This window comes from Nothobranchius furzeri, chromosome 17 (genome assembly GCF_043380555.1).
Source record: "Nothobranchius furzeri strain GRZ-AD chromosome 17, NfurGRZ-RIMD1, whole genome shotgun sequence".
Taxonomy (NCBI): Eukaryota; Metazoa; Chordata; class Actinopteri; order Cyprinodontiformes; family Nothobranchiidae; genus Nothobranchius; species Nothobranchius furzeri.
In genome coordinates, this window is record NC_091757.1 from 57,808,947 (window position 1) to 57,826,699 (window position 17,753).

Below are 17,753 nucleotides of genomic sequence, written 5' to 3' on the forward strand. Positions count from 1 at the left end.
AGAAGAAATGTCAACAGTTATAGCTCTGCTCTTTTTTCACCAGACTGCATTAGACTAAAAGTTGATTTGTGACCAAATATGATCAAAATCTGTTAAAATCCTCGACATAGACACTTGTTCAAATGTATATATGTTAAATTGGTTAAAATGCACTAATTAAGAACAGTTTCAATATCTAGAACAATGGTGGTCTGCGTCACACAGGTTTACATGAAGTAAACGTCATGGAGTTGGACTGAAATATAAAAATGAGTGAAGCTTATAAATCATCAAAAGTGGCTAGATTACTTTTAATTGAGTGTAATAGTTTGAGCTTTTTTCATTATTTTTAGTTTGTGACAGTTTTTAAAAGGCACAGCCCACATAACAGGGCCTCGAATTGGTTATGTTGTACAAAAAATAATTGATTTCAATTGATCTTGATTAAAAATAAAGACAAGTACCATTCAGACACTAATGCAGACATAAAATCCACGATGTTTCGATTTTTCGTAATTTTTTAAAATAATGTTTTAATAGTTTTGGACATTATTTTAATAAGTGTGACAGCAAAAACTTTATCAACAGCACCATACTATTTGTATACATTATTGATTGGAATCTTGCTATAAAAATGGCAAAAAAAGCAACCATTGCAAAAGCGATAAGGTATGGATGCTCTGAATTCTAGCAGTGTGAAACTGTCTAAGTACTTGAATGGTCATGGTACTTACATATTTGTTCTAGTTACCTGTTTGGTAACATTTTCTTTCAACAGCCAGACAGGTAAAACTCCCACTCTCGTGTTTTACCTGACTCGTGGTGCGTTTACAGGTCGCGGCATTTTCCGTGATGCGTTCAGGACACTCCGGACTTTAATTGTCATTAAAAAAAATGACACGATGCGTTCAATAAAGAAACACAAGACTAAAAATTATTCTAGCTCCCTTTTTATGATAAACTACTAAACACAGTGAGCAAAAGTATCGTTCAAGTAAGTAAAGTTAGTTTAGAAATCTGCTTTAAGAAGTGGGAAACAAAACTAGCGAGGTGATGCATCTCGCATCGGTTTTCGGGAATCTTTGTCGGCTCTCAGGTGGGCAGGTCGTCGCGAGAGGCTCCCCCCTCCCCGATGACTCAGAGTACACCTCTCTCTCCCATCTCATAAACCAGCATACCTGAGTCGTCAGGCGCAGCGGTTGCCAGGTGAGGTCATAATGACTGAGGAAGACTCCTTCTCCACAGCATTTAAATGAAGAACAAGAAAGCTGCGCGCGCCCTAAAGCGACAGGTGAGTGATAGCGTCATGTTAAAAAAAGCAACCTGACACAGAAAAGCTGTTTTTAATGTACTTGTGCTAACGCAGCTGGAAGCAGAATGTTATGTAATCAATCATTCACAAGGCTGTTTCTTTTCCGTGTTGGACTGTTGCGTGGATCTGCGTGTGCGCGCGCACAAACACCTGCAAAACCAGCATATAGGCAATGGCACTATATTTGAGTAAGCAAAAATTCAGTGTTCAGGCTCATTCTGATGATTTTCTATTGCCACTTAATGACATTTAATTTAGTTATTTGTTTTTATTTTATTACTCAGAAAATAAGAAAAGCGGATGAAACCAATTTAGGAGGACCTGCTGTTGTTTTTGTTTTGCTTATTATTTAGTTTTTTTTTATTAATCAGTGTATTGATATTACTGTATTGTGTACTCAGTCATCTGTGTTGCAGTGAGGTATTAAACAGTACAGCATGGAAACACTGTTGCCTTGGTGACAGTGTTTCAGCAAAAAAAATTACCCTGTTTACCTATAAAATAGCATTAAAATCAAGTTTAATTCTGAGTGCGGAGTTTAAAAATGATCAGATTTAGCTGTTTAAAGATCTTTTATTTTGTTTAAGACTTTGTTTTAAATAGAAACAGATTACAATCTTCTGGGTTTCTACATTAAAAAATGCTGAATTAGGTTTAATTTTTAACATGCAGTCTCTCTGAGTGTAGAAATAAGGGAATAAAGCCTCGTCCAGGTCCTACCTTCCCCAAGCAAGTGATCCTGTTAAAACTTGTCAGAGCAGGTGTCGTAGCACGAAACTCGGCTTGCTGTCGCACCAAAGGTGGAGCAGAAATTGTGAAAATGTTTAACAACTAAATTACAGCCTTGTTGTTCAGGGAAGGGAAGTTGCTCGTGTGTCCGTTTACATTTGGCATTTTAAGATTTATCATTTTTCATAACAAAAACAAAACAAAAAGCGTGTTTCCTTTGAGCTTGTACATTTCCAATGAGTGTAGAAACTTGTGGGGAAAACAGCAAAAAGTGCGCAGCAGAACAGCCACTCTGGTGGGAATTTGCAACATGAATGTCCCTTTTTAACAAAGCGTATTGTGTGTTGACCTGAGCCTGCACATATTCGTATTCATAAACTCCCCGCAACACGGAAGTGCATTAAACGACCTCAAGTGAATTGATGTCTGCCAAACGAGTTAATAAAAGGAACAAAGTGCATGAAATGAGTACTAAATCCAGTTTTTACAGCTGAAAATCTCATCTTTGATGTTTTTGTTTAGCTGATATTTTCTGTTATCTAATAAATTGTGACCCTTTTTACATTGAATATCGGGTTTTATCAAGCTTCCATGTCAGTTGATGCTTGAACAAACCGTTACCGGTTTGGTTTGCTGTTTTCCCTCCATATCTGCTTGTTTTAGGTAAAACAAGAGCTGTGGCCGAGCCCCCGGGTTTATACAAGTGCATTAAGGCAACACATTCTCACTCCCAGTGCGTCAAAAACAAACGCTTGGTCAGCCACCCTCCGCGTCAGACCCCTGACGCCAAAAGTGCCCTTTTTCGTTACTTATGTGCGAAAAGTTTTTTTTTTTTCCCTTTTCTGACTGCAGATCCCAGCGCAGCGTTACACTGACGCGATGGGATGTCCGCAGCCAGGGCACCAAACAAGCTCATTGTACCTCACCCTAACCTTATCCTCTTGTTATTTAACCTTCCCCTCACCCCTATCCTAACCTTAACCCGGATATCCCAATGCGTCAGTTTTACGCTGCTTTGGGATCTGCAGTCAGAAAAGGGAAAAAACCCTTTTTGCACATAAGTGACGAAAAAGGGCACTTTTGGCGTCAGGGGTCTGATGCGGCGGGTGGCTGCGTTTGTTTTAGACGCGCTGGGAGTGAGAATGTGTTTAAGGACATGCATCTGATTTCACTCTGCTGTCTCACAGCGTGACGGGTCGGTGCCAGGATGAGGGGAGATCTCGGGCTGGTGATGCTCTGGATGCTGTCTGCAGCTAAGGAATGTGATGGTAAGTTCTTCCATCGGTAGATCCGATTTTGAATCAGTTTTTTATAGGGAGCCTAAGTCTCCTCCATTTGCGGTTGGCTCATGGGTCCCCGGAAGAACGAAAACATTAATGCAAGTAAATGGGGCTAAAAGAGCTATTTTGTAATCCGTTTTGCCTCACGCCCTGGATCGCATATGTTGTACTGCAATTTAAATGGAAAGGAATGATGGATGTTTCGCCCACGCCTCTCATGTACTTTGAGATTCATCAGCTTGTAAAAGTTTGTAAGTAGCATGACTACAAACAAGACGTCAAACACATGTGGAATATATGACGTCCCCACAGAATCTGGCTGCATGGTGGTGCAGTGGTTAGCACTGTTGCCTCGCAGCACGAAGGTTGCAGGTTTGAAACTCGGCTGCGGCCTTTCTGCGTGGAGTTGCGTGTTCTCCCCGTGCATGTGTGGGTTTTCTCCGGGTACTCCGGCTTCCCCCACAGATCACAACATGCCCTATAGGTTATAAACTGTAAGTCGCTTTGGATAAAAGCGTCTGCTAAATAAATAAACATAAACATAAAAATCTCCTCTCCCCTAGCTTAGCTGCTACTTGCCACATGTTCAGATTTATGGTGATTCTCTCCTACTGGAAAGGAAGGATTTGAAGTTCGCTGTACTTACAGCCATTTTCCCACTGTTTTTCTCTGTGTCTGGTTCGATGACGTCACTTTCGTGAAGCGCGTCCTGGACTTATTTTCACACACAACCTAAAATTTTGTTTCCCCCCATTTGAAAATAAGCACATTCTTGGTTTAAAAATGCGTCTTTGAAATTCACGGACATGTGTGAAATACATGGCACATAACAAGTGGAATTAGAAAATAGCATTTTTAGCCCCATTGACTTGCATTCATTTGTTTGTTCTTCCGGGGACCCGTAGTCCGGAAGTAGATGGGCTCCCTGTTATAGTGTAGCCTAAAGCTCCATGAATGTGATTCGTAACATGGGGAAAAATAAGAAACTTGTTTGAGCTTTAAGATTAAATGGCTCATGGTCACATGACACCCATGTCTTTTGTAGATATAATTTCATAAAATTTCATAATTTCCTCGCACTTCCTCTGCTTCATTAAGAAATTATTGCAAGCCTTCTTTTGCTGGTGATTTTTATATTTTATGCAGACTGTAAAATTGTTGACAATTTATTTTAATTTTAACTTTCAAGCACCCATGCACCACTTGTTATATATTTATGTCTAGGGATGGGTGATATGACAATAATATCACATTGTGATTTTCTTTCTTTTGACAAATAATTTTATCACAATTATTTAAACAATTTTAACTATTGCTACTGAATATTTCAACTATAAATGAGAAATGACCTGCACTTGTAAAGAGCATTTGTGAGTCAGTGGACCCCAAAGCACCTTACACTACAATGAATCATTCAGACACTCACACACTGAAGGTGATGAGCTACACGTAGCCACAGCTGCCCTGGGGCACACTAAGGCGAGGCTGCTGTGAACAGGTGCCACTGGTCCCCCTGGCCACCACCAGCAGGCATGGAGGGTGAAGTGTCTTGCCCATGAACACACTGATGCGGATGGAGCCTGGATTCAAACTGACCACCCTCTGGGGCAAACTCCTAATCCCTGAGCCTCCGTCTCCACTTTTTTCTTATATTAAAACACAAGTGTAAAAGGACAAAAATATCTGTAGGTACTAATTAGCTATCTTACGCTAGCATGTGCCAATAACGCTAACTTATCGCCACAGCTGCTAATGAACCTAATCAACTCACAGTTAACAGATCAAAGCTGTAATAGTCAATGAGTAAACATCTTTAGCATTACTTTCTTTTAATGAATACGTTCAAGAGTGATCAGGGTCTGTCTGTGTCACATCTAAAGTGGTCTGGGCGGAAACATTTTCCATTAGATAAATTGTTACGGTTGTGATCTCTCTGCAGACGGTCATCATATCCTTCAAAATTAGATATAGCTATATCTCATCATAGCTGATTTTAGTACACTTTTTAGCAGACTGCTGTAGACCGTGTGTCCACGGGTGTGTAAATGCACACAAACTCTGGATTTTAGTCAAAACTGTGTACAACAATGTAAGCAAAACAAAGCAGGGGACGTTGTGTCGCTGCAACAGAACAACTTTCCCCGTCACTTTCTTTGCAGTCATCCATCTGATGTTTGTGTTATAAATCTGACAGTGACACTGCTTTTGCTCTTTCTGCATTCAGCCTTCAAATTAAAGCTCACATATGTAGCACTTTCTCAGATAAAAATCATAACAAACAAATGAAATAAATGTATTAAGATCAATCTGTTATGATGCTGAACAGATTTAAATATACAGAAAAGCCAATAAAAAGTGAGCAGAATTCATTAGTTCTAATTAAAAAATTCCTGAATATTAAAAAATACTTTAGGTGTTTTGTAAAATATAGAAGACTGACATTCCTTCATGCCAGAAAATTTGTTGAAAAATTGAGTACATTTTGTTTGGTCCGATCTTTATACCTTTGTCACAATCGGATGAAACATTACTGCATCTTTTAGCACATGGAGTTAATCAGTATAACTCATTTTCGCTATAAATCTGTCAAACTGATAAAAGTTTAGCCATTTTTGTTTCCCAAGGTCACCCACACGGCCAAAAGTTAATCAGCTGTTGATGGAAATCCAATGTTTACTTTCTGATAGTTTAATTCAAATCTGTCCTGTGGTTGAAGAAAGGTTTTGCTAGCCCTATGAAAGAACACACACACACACACACACACACACACACACACACACACACACACCTGGATTTTAATCACGTCTTGAACACATCTGAAATATGCTGAGCTTCTAGATCACGCAAAAGCCTTAAAAGATATTTAATGTCGAGGTTTAAAAGTAACTAACTAGTGAACAGACAATAAAAGTAGACCTGATCCTATTAGGAGCTTTACAAGATCTGAATGTATTTTTTATTAAATAAGAAGTGCTTTAAAATGTCACTGAGAGAAAACATAAGCTAATATAATACATGCACTGAGGCTATAGTACAGCTGTGGTGCTCTTGTGACAGAAGCATCAAAATAGTACCACTCTATATACGTAGCCTAGCCTCCATAGCAACAGAGCACATGTCTGAACAGGACTGCCAATGCTGTTGGAGATCAGTCTTTTAAAATGAGTCATGAACATGAAATCTCTCCTGAAACATGTGTGCACAGTCTTTCGGCGCATGTTTAAAAGTGGCACAATCCTCTTAGGGTACAGTTCACACTATGACACTACTATGGTACTAAATGCTTCTATGCTGTAGAAAAAAACAGGTTTCACAAATTAAAGGTTTTGTCACATTATTATTATTATTGTTATTGTTATTATTGAATCATTCATCTTAAATGAATAAAACCAATTAAGATTTTTTAAATGAAAGCCCGTCCATTATATTGTAAACATTTTAAAATAAAATAAATAATATATTCTTTTTTATGAACTGAACGTGGAAAACCGATGCTGATGATTTCATCTAACCCTAATTGTTAATTCACATCTAATGATTGTTTGTGACCTGTGTTGCCAGGTACATCTCCACCAGGGAAACCTGCTCTGGTTGGTTGCAGGTCTCCGGAGAAGGAGACGTTCACCTGCTGGTGGAAACCGGGCTCTGACGGAGGACTGCCGACCACGCACCGCCTCTACTACGAGAAAGAAAAGTTAGTTCTGAATACAAACATTTTCCAATTCCTCCATTTTGAACTCAGCTCACAGGCCGATGGAGACAAAGGAGGAGTAGAATATAATTTCTTAATCCCACACACACACTTAGAGTAACAGACAAACTTGTCTTCAGCTGAGTTTGGCTGATTTGTTGTTTGTTTCAGCTTCAAGGCCACCAGATTGTCTACTTCAAGATATGTTTATCACCCACACTGAGGGCAAATTAACCTAAAACCTGTTTTCAGTCGTATGTCCTGCAGAGTAGCAGGTGGAAAACTACTGGTCCCTTTGCTCAAGTCTATGTGCTTTACTACTACTGTAACCACGCCCATCTAAAAGTCACCTGTGAGACCCTCACCTGCCCTGCCCAAAGGGGTAATAAAAGTTATAATGGGGGATATAACATTTACAATCTTGGAGCAAATTTTCATTTATTTTGTAGTAAAATTAAAATTAAGCTGTGGAATAATAATAATGACCACTTTTAAAACTTTACATTGAAGTTATATTATGTTTTTAGACAATGGTACAATCAACCACCTAAAATTTAAATATCTGTGCATTAACTGAATAGTTACTTATTTCTTAAGGTTCTTTTTGACAAGCAGGTTATAAAATTATTTGATTTAGTCATAAACCTTTGTGTGAAGTAAACCCATTCACATCAATATCTGGCCATTTATTTTTTATACATTTTTTATGACCTGTTTTTGCGTTCATCCCAATCATACAATATGTGTATTTCTATGTTTTTTCCCAGTTTGTTTGTTTGTTTTTGCTAGTTCCAGATCTTCAACATGGATGACCACAAACAAACAACATATATTATTACATTCTCTCATTTCTTTTAATAATCCTTACTTCTCTGTGACTCAGACGTGACAGCTATACGTTATCTTTGGAGGAGTTACAGGCGTGCAAATTAGAAGGCAATTTTCTAACATTTAATTAACTTTTTCTATTTGATCTGGAAGAAATTATTTTGATTATTACAATATTGATTAAAAACACCTAATTAATGAAGGAAATTGAATACAGTTGTTAATACATCATAAATCATATATAAATGTTGTAGATTTCCAGTTTTTGATGATTATAGAAATCACTGGTGGATTTTTAGTAAGTCACTGTGTTATAAAAATCATAAATGTGGGTTAAATTATTTCAAGATGACACTTCGGAGCCTATTTCAGTCGTCTCAGCTGCCAAAATACCTGATTCGTGCAGTTGGCAGTGAAAAGCTTTAAACGTGTTTAGTAATTACTGCTATGTATTTACTGCCCACAGCATAAACGCTGACTTCTTCATGTGCGCATGTTAACACCCACATGTTGGTCATTAAAGGTCTTGTTTTGGTTGTTTACAGGGAAGAGGGAATCCATGAGTGTCCGGACTACCACTCAGCAGGAAATAACTCCTGCTTCTTTGGCAAGAACTACACATCCATCTGGGTGGAGTACAGTCTGAGAGTGGTGGCCTTCAACGCCCTCGGGAATGCCTCGTCGGACACATTAGACATCGATGTTATGAAAGTCTGTAAGTTGTTACTGCCAGTTAAGAATAAAAACACTTTCTCAACTAGGAAACAAAAGTGTCCTCATAAAAAAGGTTAGGGTTACAACCGAGGCCTAAAATGACCTGCTGCCTTTAGGGAGTTGAAACTGGGGTCTGTTAGCCTGGCAAGCCTTTCTATATACGTAGCTATATAGTCTGGCCCAGTCGTAGGGTGGAATGGTTGTTTTTCTAACTGTCCACATGCAATTACAGTGCTAGGACCAATCAACAAACAATGTGACGTAGCTCATCACTATGGATGTCAGTCAACAGGGCAGTCTACCATACATCGTCAAAGAAAAAGCAAATAGGCAAGGCAGCTTTATTTATAGAGCACATTTCAAACACAGAGGCAATTCAGTGTGCTTTACAGTCATCACAATATGATATGAAAACAACATAAAAAATTAAAATACACAGCTAGAATTATAGTTTAGAGCTAAAGGAGAAGATAAAGTTACAGCGCAGATTACATTAGAGAACACAACATAAGAAACAAATCTTTTAAAAATCTGATGAGGTCATGAGGGTTTTTGGTTTAGGGTTAAACAACTCTGGGGTTGGGGCAGATCTGAGGTCATGGGGAAGCTGACTCCATATGTGAGCAGCATGGTAACTAAAAGCATCTCCACCGTGTTTGGTTCTGACCCGAGGTTCTACCAGCTGATTGTTTCCTAAGGATCTCAGAGCCCTGTTGGGTGTGTATACAGGAATGAGATGGGACGTGTATTTTGGTCCCATGCCACTGAGTTATTTATAAACTAGTAGGAGCACTTTGGCATCTATTCTGTGGCTTACTGGTAACCAGTGTAGGGATCTAAGAACAGGAGTGATGTGCTCCGTTCTCTTAGTTCTTGTTAAGACTCCAGCAGCAGCGTTCTGAACAAGCTGCAGCTGCTTCACAGCGTTTTGGGGAAGACCAGTTAGGAGACCACTGCAGCAGTCCAGCCGACTAGAAATAAAAGCATGAATAAGTTTCTTTAATTCTGGTCTGGACACGAGACCTCTGACTCTTGATATTTGGTGAGGTGATAAAACGCTGATTTAGTTATAGCCTTAATATGTCCAGAGAAGCTCAGGTCTGAGTCAACGATTACATCTAGATTTCTAATCTGGGTTTTTGTCTTTATTCCCCTGGAGTCCAGCTGAGCAATAGCATCCATTCGTAATCTTTATTATGCTTTTCCACAAAAAGTCTGACGTATAGCATGGTATGATAATTAAAATATAGATTTATTTAAACAAAATAAATAGTCAACATATAAAATCCCAACAGGTAGGCTAGAAAAGTCTATGGTAACCCCACATGACCTGTTTAATAGTGTGCTGGTTGTTGCAACTGTAGGCTGTACAAAAGTGGGCATAGTGGCTCAATCTGCGTTGACTCCAGCTGTGTTTGAAGAGTGAAGAGACCCACCCAATATGGCGGGGACGCTGTTATGCTCTCCAGCACCTGATGGCACATCTGCATATTCATGTCTATAGTTGTGCTTAGCTGCTTGAGACGTCTGTACACCCTGCAGTGCATGCTGGGTACACGGGCGTATTATCGTTAATTGACCGCTCCGTCTTGAGGAAACGCAACTCTATTGTGCAACAGGCTCACATAAATTATTCATTTTGCTGTAGAGGTAAGGGGACGGACTTTGTGGAAATATAAATTATGAAAGATTACCTACTTTATATCATAGAATGGGGTCAAATAGTCACATTTAACATTTTGAAACTATACACACCCCAGCTTTAAAGAATAGTGTTTTGTTCAAATCTTGTAAGAAGAATCTCGTGTGATTGCCAAGATCTTGCATGGTCATGTTCAAAGTATGTGCTAAAAATGACGGCTCTTCTAACATTCCAAGTTTTAGCTCTGCAACGTGTGCAATAATGAGGACAAACATGTCATTAGTGTTTACTTCTATCCCCAGGGGCTATGCGTCATGACAGCTTCTTGCTGTGATATTTTATTCAGGTAAACCTAGACTTGTTTTTGTTATTTATTTATTTGTTTATTATTGGGGAGTTTAAAAGATCAAAGCTCAGTTCTCAGAATGATGTGAATAATTCAAAACGACAAGCATGTTGGCAAAACCAAACATGCGTTAGAGATCATTTTGATGTCCTGTTGTTGGTGACCTGTCAATGATGATAAATAACAACAACAACACTTTGAGGAGCTTGTTTGAACCCGGAAATGTTTGGGTGATGTATATTCTAGTATTTGATAATAAATAGTGGATTTATTTGCCCAAAAAATGTTCTAAGTGGACCGTGTGGGATGTAGAAAAACTGTAGTCTTAAAAGTACAATAAATGGTGTAAATCGGGCTGCATGGTGGCGCAGTGGTTAGCACTGTTGCCTCGAAGGTTGCAGGTTCAAAACTCGGCTGCGGCCTTTCTGCGTGGAGGTGCGTGTTCTCCCCATGCATGCGTGGGTTTCCTCCGGGTACTCCGGCTTCCCCCACAGATCACAACATGCCCTATAGGTTTCTAAACTGTACGTCGCTTTGGATAAAAGCATCTGCCAGATAAATAAACATAAACATAAATCGTAGTGGTAATTGACTGTAATTCCTCTGTTTTTCTTAAGTTTTTGAGGTTTTCAGAAAGGGGCCAGTTTAATAAAATCCCCTGCTTTTCTTTTTTACATATTGTAGAAAAAAAGCTTTTTATTAAATTCCACTGTTGCTGAACCAAAAAAAAAAACACGGTTAGTTTAGATTTATTTGAATTTGGATTAGGAATATACCTCCAGCAACTTTGAAACCGTTTTCTTTTTCATCCCTACATACACACTTTTTGGAAAATATCAACCAGAAAGTAAACACTAAGCTATTGACCTCTACTTGAAGGAGAATCCACCCTACAGAATTATCTTTATATATCGAGCTAATGATTGGCTCTGTTTTATTGGCTGCACAGGCGTCTTACGCTGAAAGAGGAATGGAAAAGTACTGAGCTGGCGGGCTCAAGTCTGAGGAGAATGAGGTGGAACTGGTTTGAGACCGGTCTGAATGGCGTGTACAGTCGCAGATCAAATTTCCCGTCCTTTGTTTGGTGTTAAAGATTGTACGGTGGTTTTGTACTACATACATTTTTTTTATTTCCAAGGGCCTTTGTTTGAAATGAATCATATTGGAGAGAAATGTGTTTTTCCAGTGGAAGACGTTCTGCTACAGCAGCTCTCATGTGGGGAAATGAGCTTGTTTCTTCACATGAAACTTGCTATCAGCTGAAGGGAAGGGCCGTATATTTTGTTAGATTCAAACGAGGTTAACTGCATTTAAGCAGCATAATGTTTCCTATTTCTGTAGCTGCAGAGTTTTTCCAGTCGCGCTCTTTATTTACCTACATGCTCAAAACATTTTAGCCATAGAAATGCTTGGTAGAAACCACGCCACAGGCTTCACTCGTTGTTTTGAGCCGACATTTTAAAAAGAGCTTTCTAAAAAACTGAATGGAACATCAAGAAAGAGCAACAGTCGGGATCACGTTAAAACTCGTTGAAACCTCAATGAAGTGTCAGATCAACAGGTGCAAACCTACCTCATCGACTCCACATTTACAAAGCAGCAGTTCTTTAAAGATGGCTGCAACAAAGGAGACCAGCTATTAAAAACTCTAATATTAGGTTCAAGTTGAGGTTAATGAAGCGGCACATCAGACTAAAATCCCTCATGAATTTAGCTTTATTTAGCTTCCTTAGTCTGCTTGTGGTGCTCAGCAGCAGCAATGTAGCTCATCATCACCATGTGTGAATGGGTGAATGACTGATTGTGTTGTGAAGCGCCTTGGGGGGTTGAAGAACCTCTGCTATATAAATACAGACCACTTATCATTTAGCTTTTTGACAATTCGCTCAATCTGAACTGCACAGCACATGTTTGTAGGGCTGCATCATTATCAAACATTAATCCAATGGGTTTTACATCTCTCTAATGTGCTTTAAGGACCCTAAAAGGTTCATTTTCTTATAAATATTAGAGAATTATATTCTAGTGGTTGATGGTTCAGCTAAAAGCCTGCAAAAATACACGAACATCTTGTTTTCTCACCAAAAATGTTGGTTTTGTTTATTCTAAAGCAAAATGATTGAATGCACAGGTGAAACTCAGAGTATCATGCAAAGGTTCACTTATTTCAGTAATTAATGTATGAGATAGACTAGAAAGCCAGACACTTCAAGCCTTTGTTAGAACTGTGATGAGAATGGCTTACAGCTCACGAAAAACCCAAATTCTACATCTCAGACAATCAGAACATTGTGAAAAGGTTCAATGTTCTAGACTCAGTGTCACACTCTAACCTGCTCATTCACCCACAACACTCGCTAAGGGTTCCTGAGCATTTAAATGATTTTTGTTGAATTACAAAATTGGATTTCACCTGTAATCTAATGCTAACGGATTTAACCGCTTCTTTTTTTATTTTCATTTTTTGTCGCTTTTCAGTAAAGTCTGATGCTCCAGAAGCCGTCACGGTGTTGGTGGATGAGAACCTCAACACTCCCTGTCTCAATATAAGTTGGAAACGTCCTTCAAAGGTAGACGTCACAAAAGGCTGGGTCTCCTTAACATACGAGCTGAGAGTGAAAGTCCAAACCGGCCTAGATTGGATGGTGAGTGAGGAGAAGATCATTTCTGCATATAAATCAAATCACCAGGTGTGAAAAGTTTATTTATTTATTTACATTTTTGGATATTTCCAAATCCATAAAAGGAAAACAAGAGACAAGGACAAAGAAAGGATTAACTTGAAACCCAAAACCGAATTTAAAATGTACTAATTTAATGCAGAAACGAACACATGCCTTAAACAACTAGTACAATTAAACACACGTATGTACAAAGTAAAACCATATTGATATTTTGAGTAAAGAACCAGTGAATCTGATATTTCTTTATTTTGTAGTTAAAAACTTATGTCTCTGCATTTAAAGTGTGCAACATAATTGGTTAAGCCCATTGAGTTACATTCATCGTACGATTAAGTGCTACATAAATAAAGTTTGATTTGATTCGTTTTAGGCTGTAATCGTGTTTGACACAGACGTAGCTCTATCGTGGTACGGAGTTGCATTAGTGACTTTGGTGAAGTCACACTGACTGAATAAGAAATGCAGAAAAAACACATGATTAAAGTTGGTTTTGAATTTATCATTTTTAAAACAAATTTCTGCTCACTTTACAAATGTATGGCTGCAGGAGAAATGACTATTAGTTCCGACTTTTTACTAAAGCAGCCAATAGCGTGAAATCTGACCATGTACCCCTTGTGATAAAATTTAAATACTTTGGTACTTGCTTTCAGTTATCCTGTTAATGAACTGTGAAGGAATGTCAGCTAGACAAAGTGGTATGAAGCTTTAGTATAAATAGCTTGCAGAACTTCAAGTAAATGGTAAATGGTCTGTATTTGATATAGCGCCTTCTAGACCCCCCAAGGCGCTTTACAACACAATCAGTCATTCACCCATTCACACACACATTCACACACTGGTGGTGATGAGCTACGATGTAGCCACAGCTGCCCTGGGGCGCACTGACAGAGGCGAGGCTGCCGAGCGCTGGCGCCACCGGTCCCTCTGACCACCACCAGCAGGCAACATGGGTTAAGTGTCTTGCCCAAGGACACAACGACAGCGACAGACTGAGCGGGGCTCAAACCTGCAACCTTCCGATTACGGGGTGAGCACTTAACTTCTGTGCCACCGTCGCCCACAATAAGCACTGCAATAAGTTCCATTAATTTTGGATAAATTGATCAGATAAAACTGGGTGGATAAACACGTGCTTCACAGTTACGCTGTAAAAAGGGGCATCTATTACATATATACATATTACATCTATAGAAGATTTTAGTAAAAAAAATCTGTTGGTTAAAAACGAGAAGCTTGGTGGTACCGTTTATTCCTCGTAAGGTTTCTTAAAGACCGATGTCCTTGGGGTGTGGGGTGAAATCCTGATCTGTCATTTATGAAGAAATCTGCCTCCAACTACCGCATACAAAACACGTTATAATAAAACTTTGTTTGTTTCTCAAGTCAGTAAAAGAGAACCAGTTACAAGGCTAAGGGCATTCTGCACAAAACAATAGAGAGCCTAAGCTACATCTACTACTTCCACTACTACTACTACTACTACTACTACTACTACTACTACTACTACTACTACTACTAATCTACTTCCGGACCACGAGTCCCCGGAAGAACGAAAAAAATGAACGCAAGTCAACGGGGCTAAAAGAGCTACTTTCTAATCCGCTTTGCTTTAGACCCTGCATCGCACACGTTGTACTGCAATTTAAATGAAAACTATCGATGGGTGTTTCGACCACGCCAGTCACGTACTTTGAGATTTATCAGCTTGTAAAAGTTTATCAGCACGTCGCATAAATGTCGTCACAACAGAATCTCTTCTCCTCTAGCGTAGCTGCTACTTACCACATGGCCAGATTTATGGTGGTTCTTTCCTCCTCTATCATGTTGTACAGCGCTTTGTGATTTATATCTGTGAAAGGCGCTATATAAATAAACTTTTACTTACTCCTGAAGAAAGGATTTTAAGTTAGCTAAACTCAGCTATTTTCTCTGTTTTTCTTCATGTCTGGTTCGATGACGTCACTCTCATGAGGCACATTTGTAGTTCTGGACTTATTTTCACACAAAACCTAAAATAACATTTCCCCTGTCAGAGAATAAGCGCGTTCTTGGTATCAAAAAACTTCTTTAAAATTGACAGACATCATATATGAAATTCATGGAACATGACAAGCAGAATTAGAAAATAGCATTTTTAGCACCATTGACTTATTTTTTCTGTTCTTCCGGGGACACGTGGTCCGGAAGTAGATGGGCGTGACTTAGGCTCACTATTAGAATTATGAATTCAACAAATTTGTATTTTTATAAATTCATCAGACCTATATGAAGCGCCCAATCCTTTCCTAAGTTGTTTAATACTAATCCTAAAACTGTAAAAGTTATTGTTTGCTCTCGTTTTCCCTACTTTCTTATTGCATAGATGTTCACTGAAGTTGCACAAAACTCACTAAGAATGTACAATATCGAACCTGGGGTGACCTACGAGGTTCAAGTGCGTTGTAGTCTGGACCACAGCTCCTGGAGTGACTGGAGCAAAGCCACTTTTGTAGAAGTCCCAGGCTGTAAGTGTTGAAGCTCTTTGCTCCACGGTTGACTTTGAAACAAGACTGTTAATGAAAAATACATCTTTTGTTTCTCTTCATAGATTTTCGCAACCAGAGACTTGTTTGGACACTCGTCTTTGTATTCTCTTTAATCCCTTTTCTGGCTGCAATTTGTATCTTGATCCTGAAGAGGAAATTGTAAGTATCCTATACGAGATGTTTCCTGTTTGCAGGTCAGCTGGGTAAATATCTACCATGGCTCTTTTTTATATTATTACTACTCAGAGTGAAGCAGTGGATTCTGCCCCCTATTCCCGGCCCAAAGATAAAAGGACTTGATGCTCAACTGTTCAAGGTAACAATGCATTTGATTGTTTTCCCTTAACATTCTAGAAAAGAAGATGTTCTTTGACTTTTTAAGAAAACTGATCTACCTCTTCCAGAGCGGGCGATCCGAGGATGTTGCTAACGCTCTTATTGCCAACCAGAACTTCCCTCCCACGTCGGTGTGTATGGACCAGACCGAGGAGTACCTACTGGTGTCTGAGAGCAACGACTGGCTTCTAACAGATCCCTACAGATCTCAGAGAAAGAAGAAAAGCTTGCTTACTCCTTCTGATTTAAACTTAGACCCAGAAATCCAACGTGAAGTTTCAACTCCAGGCCACAGTGACCGTGAAAAATCAAAGAGCAGCGAAGATGAAAAGGATGACTTTACACCAACCAGTAGATGTCAATCCAAGGAAAACATGTCTAACACTGAGCCGCTGCTGCTGCCGCCTCCTGAGAAACACCAAAACTCAAGTGTAAACGTTGTAAACGAAGATGCAGCTTTACTGCAGACAACTTGTGAGAATGTTGTCCAGGCCGTTGCCGGCTATGTGGATATTCAGCAAGGTGAGAACACGCAGGAGGTGGGCGTGGAACAGTGGGCCTACAGCCAGGTGAAGGAGGTGGACGAGACTATTCTCCTCATCAAGAGTCATAACCTTCCCGTTAGCTCGGCCAGCCAGCCACGGGAGGGGAGCGTGGCAGAGAGCGTGCCAACAGACTATAGCAGGGTCAAAGAGGTGAAAGGTGACAATATGGTTATCCTGCATAAAGACTTGCACAAGTCTCTCTGTAAGAAAAAAGAAGCTCTCGACACAGAGTGGACCAATCAGAACACAAAAATGCCGCATTCGTCTGACTGCAGCAAAGGAATGTGCTTAGAAATGATCGGTGACGGATACGTAGATTCTGTTCCCAGGTTTTCCACCGAGTGATTTGTGACTTTGGTCCTTTATGGGACGTCGAGTTCGACGACACGGCGTGCTGATCCTCATTTTGTTTTGGTTTTTTGGTTTTCCATCATGAAATGAAGGTGAACATTTGCTGGATGGATTTGCACAAAATGTTGATATCCTGGGTCCAAGAAGACAAATCAGCTGTTTTCTTGTGTTTTCAACAGATTGTTAATTTTTCTACAGGTCAACGTGTCCAAAGACACTCTTCTCATCTCTTGCTGCAGTTTGGTTCACAGAACCGTCAAACCGGCTCATTTGCTCCCAGTTGTGCACCACATTAGTGAACAAGTGGTACAGCTTTAGCGACAATCAGGAAAAAAACGACCCATCACCAGTTTCGAGCTTTAAATGTCGTCACTGAAATGGTTTGTGGTAAAACTCATTCCACACTACAGCCAAGTATTACCAGCAGAACCACTAGACGTGATTCTTCCTGCTGGATGGGGCTTCATTTAGTTTGGATAAGAAAAATAAAAGCAGACTGTTTATGGTGAATAAATATTAGGTTATTTATTAAGATGGATATTTTAATCACCAAAATGCTGCTAATTTAATTACAACTAGACCTCAACAATGAATATGTTATTTGATATTACAATAAGTTGTTTTACTTTGTGATTTAATAAATGTAAACATCTTTCTGCAGCTTCATAGAAACTAAAGAGATGGCAACTTAAAAAATAAAAGTGAAGTTAAATCCTGCTTTGTTGAAAATTTCAGACATTTTTTTATCTGCGGCAGAAAACAAAATAAGAGTCAGACTGAAGATTGTG

The 17,753-nt window shown here is 39.2% G+C and overlaps 1 protein-coding gene across 1 annotated transcript; it reads left to right on the plus strand.

The window, feature by feature from the left end:
- Positions 1–1,128: 1,128 nt before the first annotated feature.
- prlrb (prolactin receptor b) lies at positions 1,129–17,682 on the plus strand. Its single transcript, XM_015973251.3, has 9 exons — positions 1,129–1,270; positions 3,208–3,288; positions 6,862–6,994; positions 8,365–8,534; positions 13,000–13,166; positions 15,571–15,712; positions 15,796–15,892; positions 15,980–16,049; positions 16,138–17,682. The coding sequence occupies exons 2-9, from the start codon at positions 3,228–3,230 to the stop codon at positions 16,957–16,959; spliced, it is 1,662 nt and encodes a 553-aa protein (XP_015828737.3). The 5' UTR covers positions 1,129–1,270; positions 3,208–3,227; the 3' UTR covers positions 16,960–17,682.
- Positions 17,683–17,753: the final 71 nt, after the last annotated feature.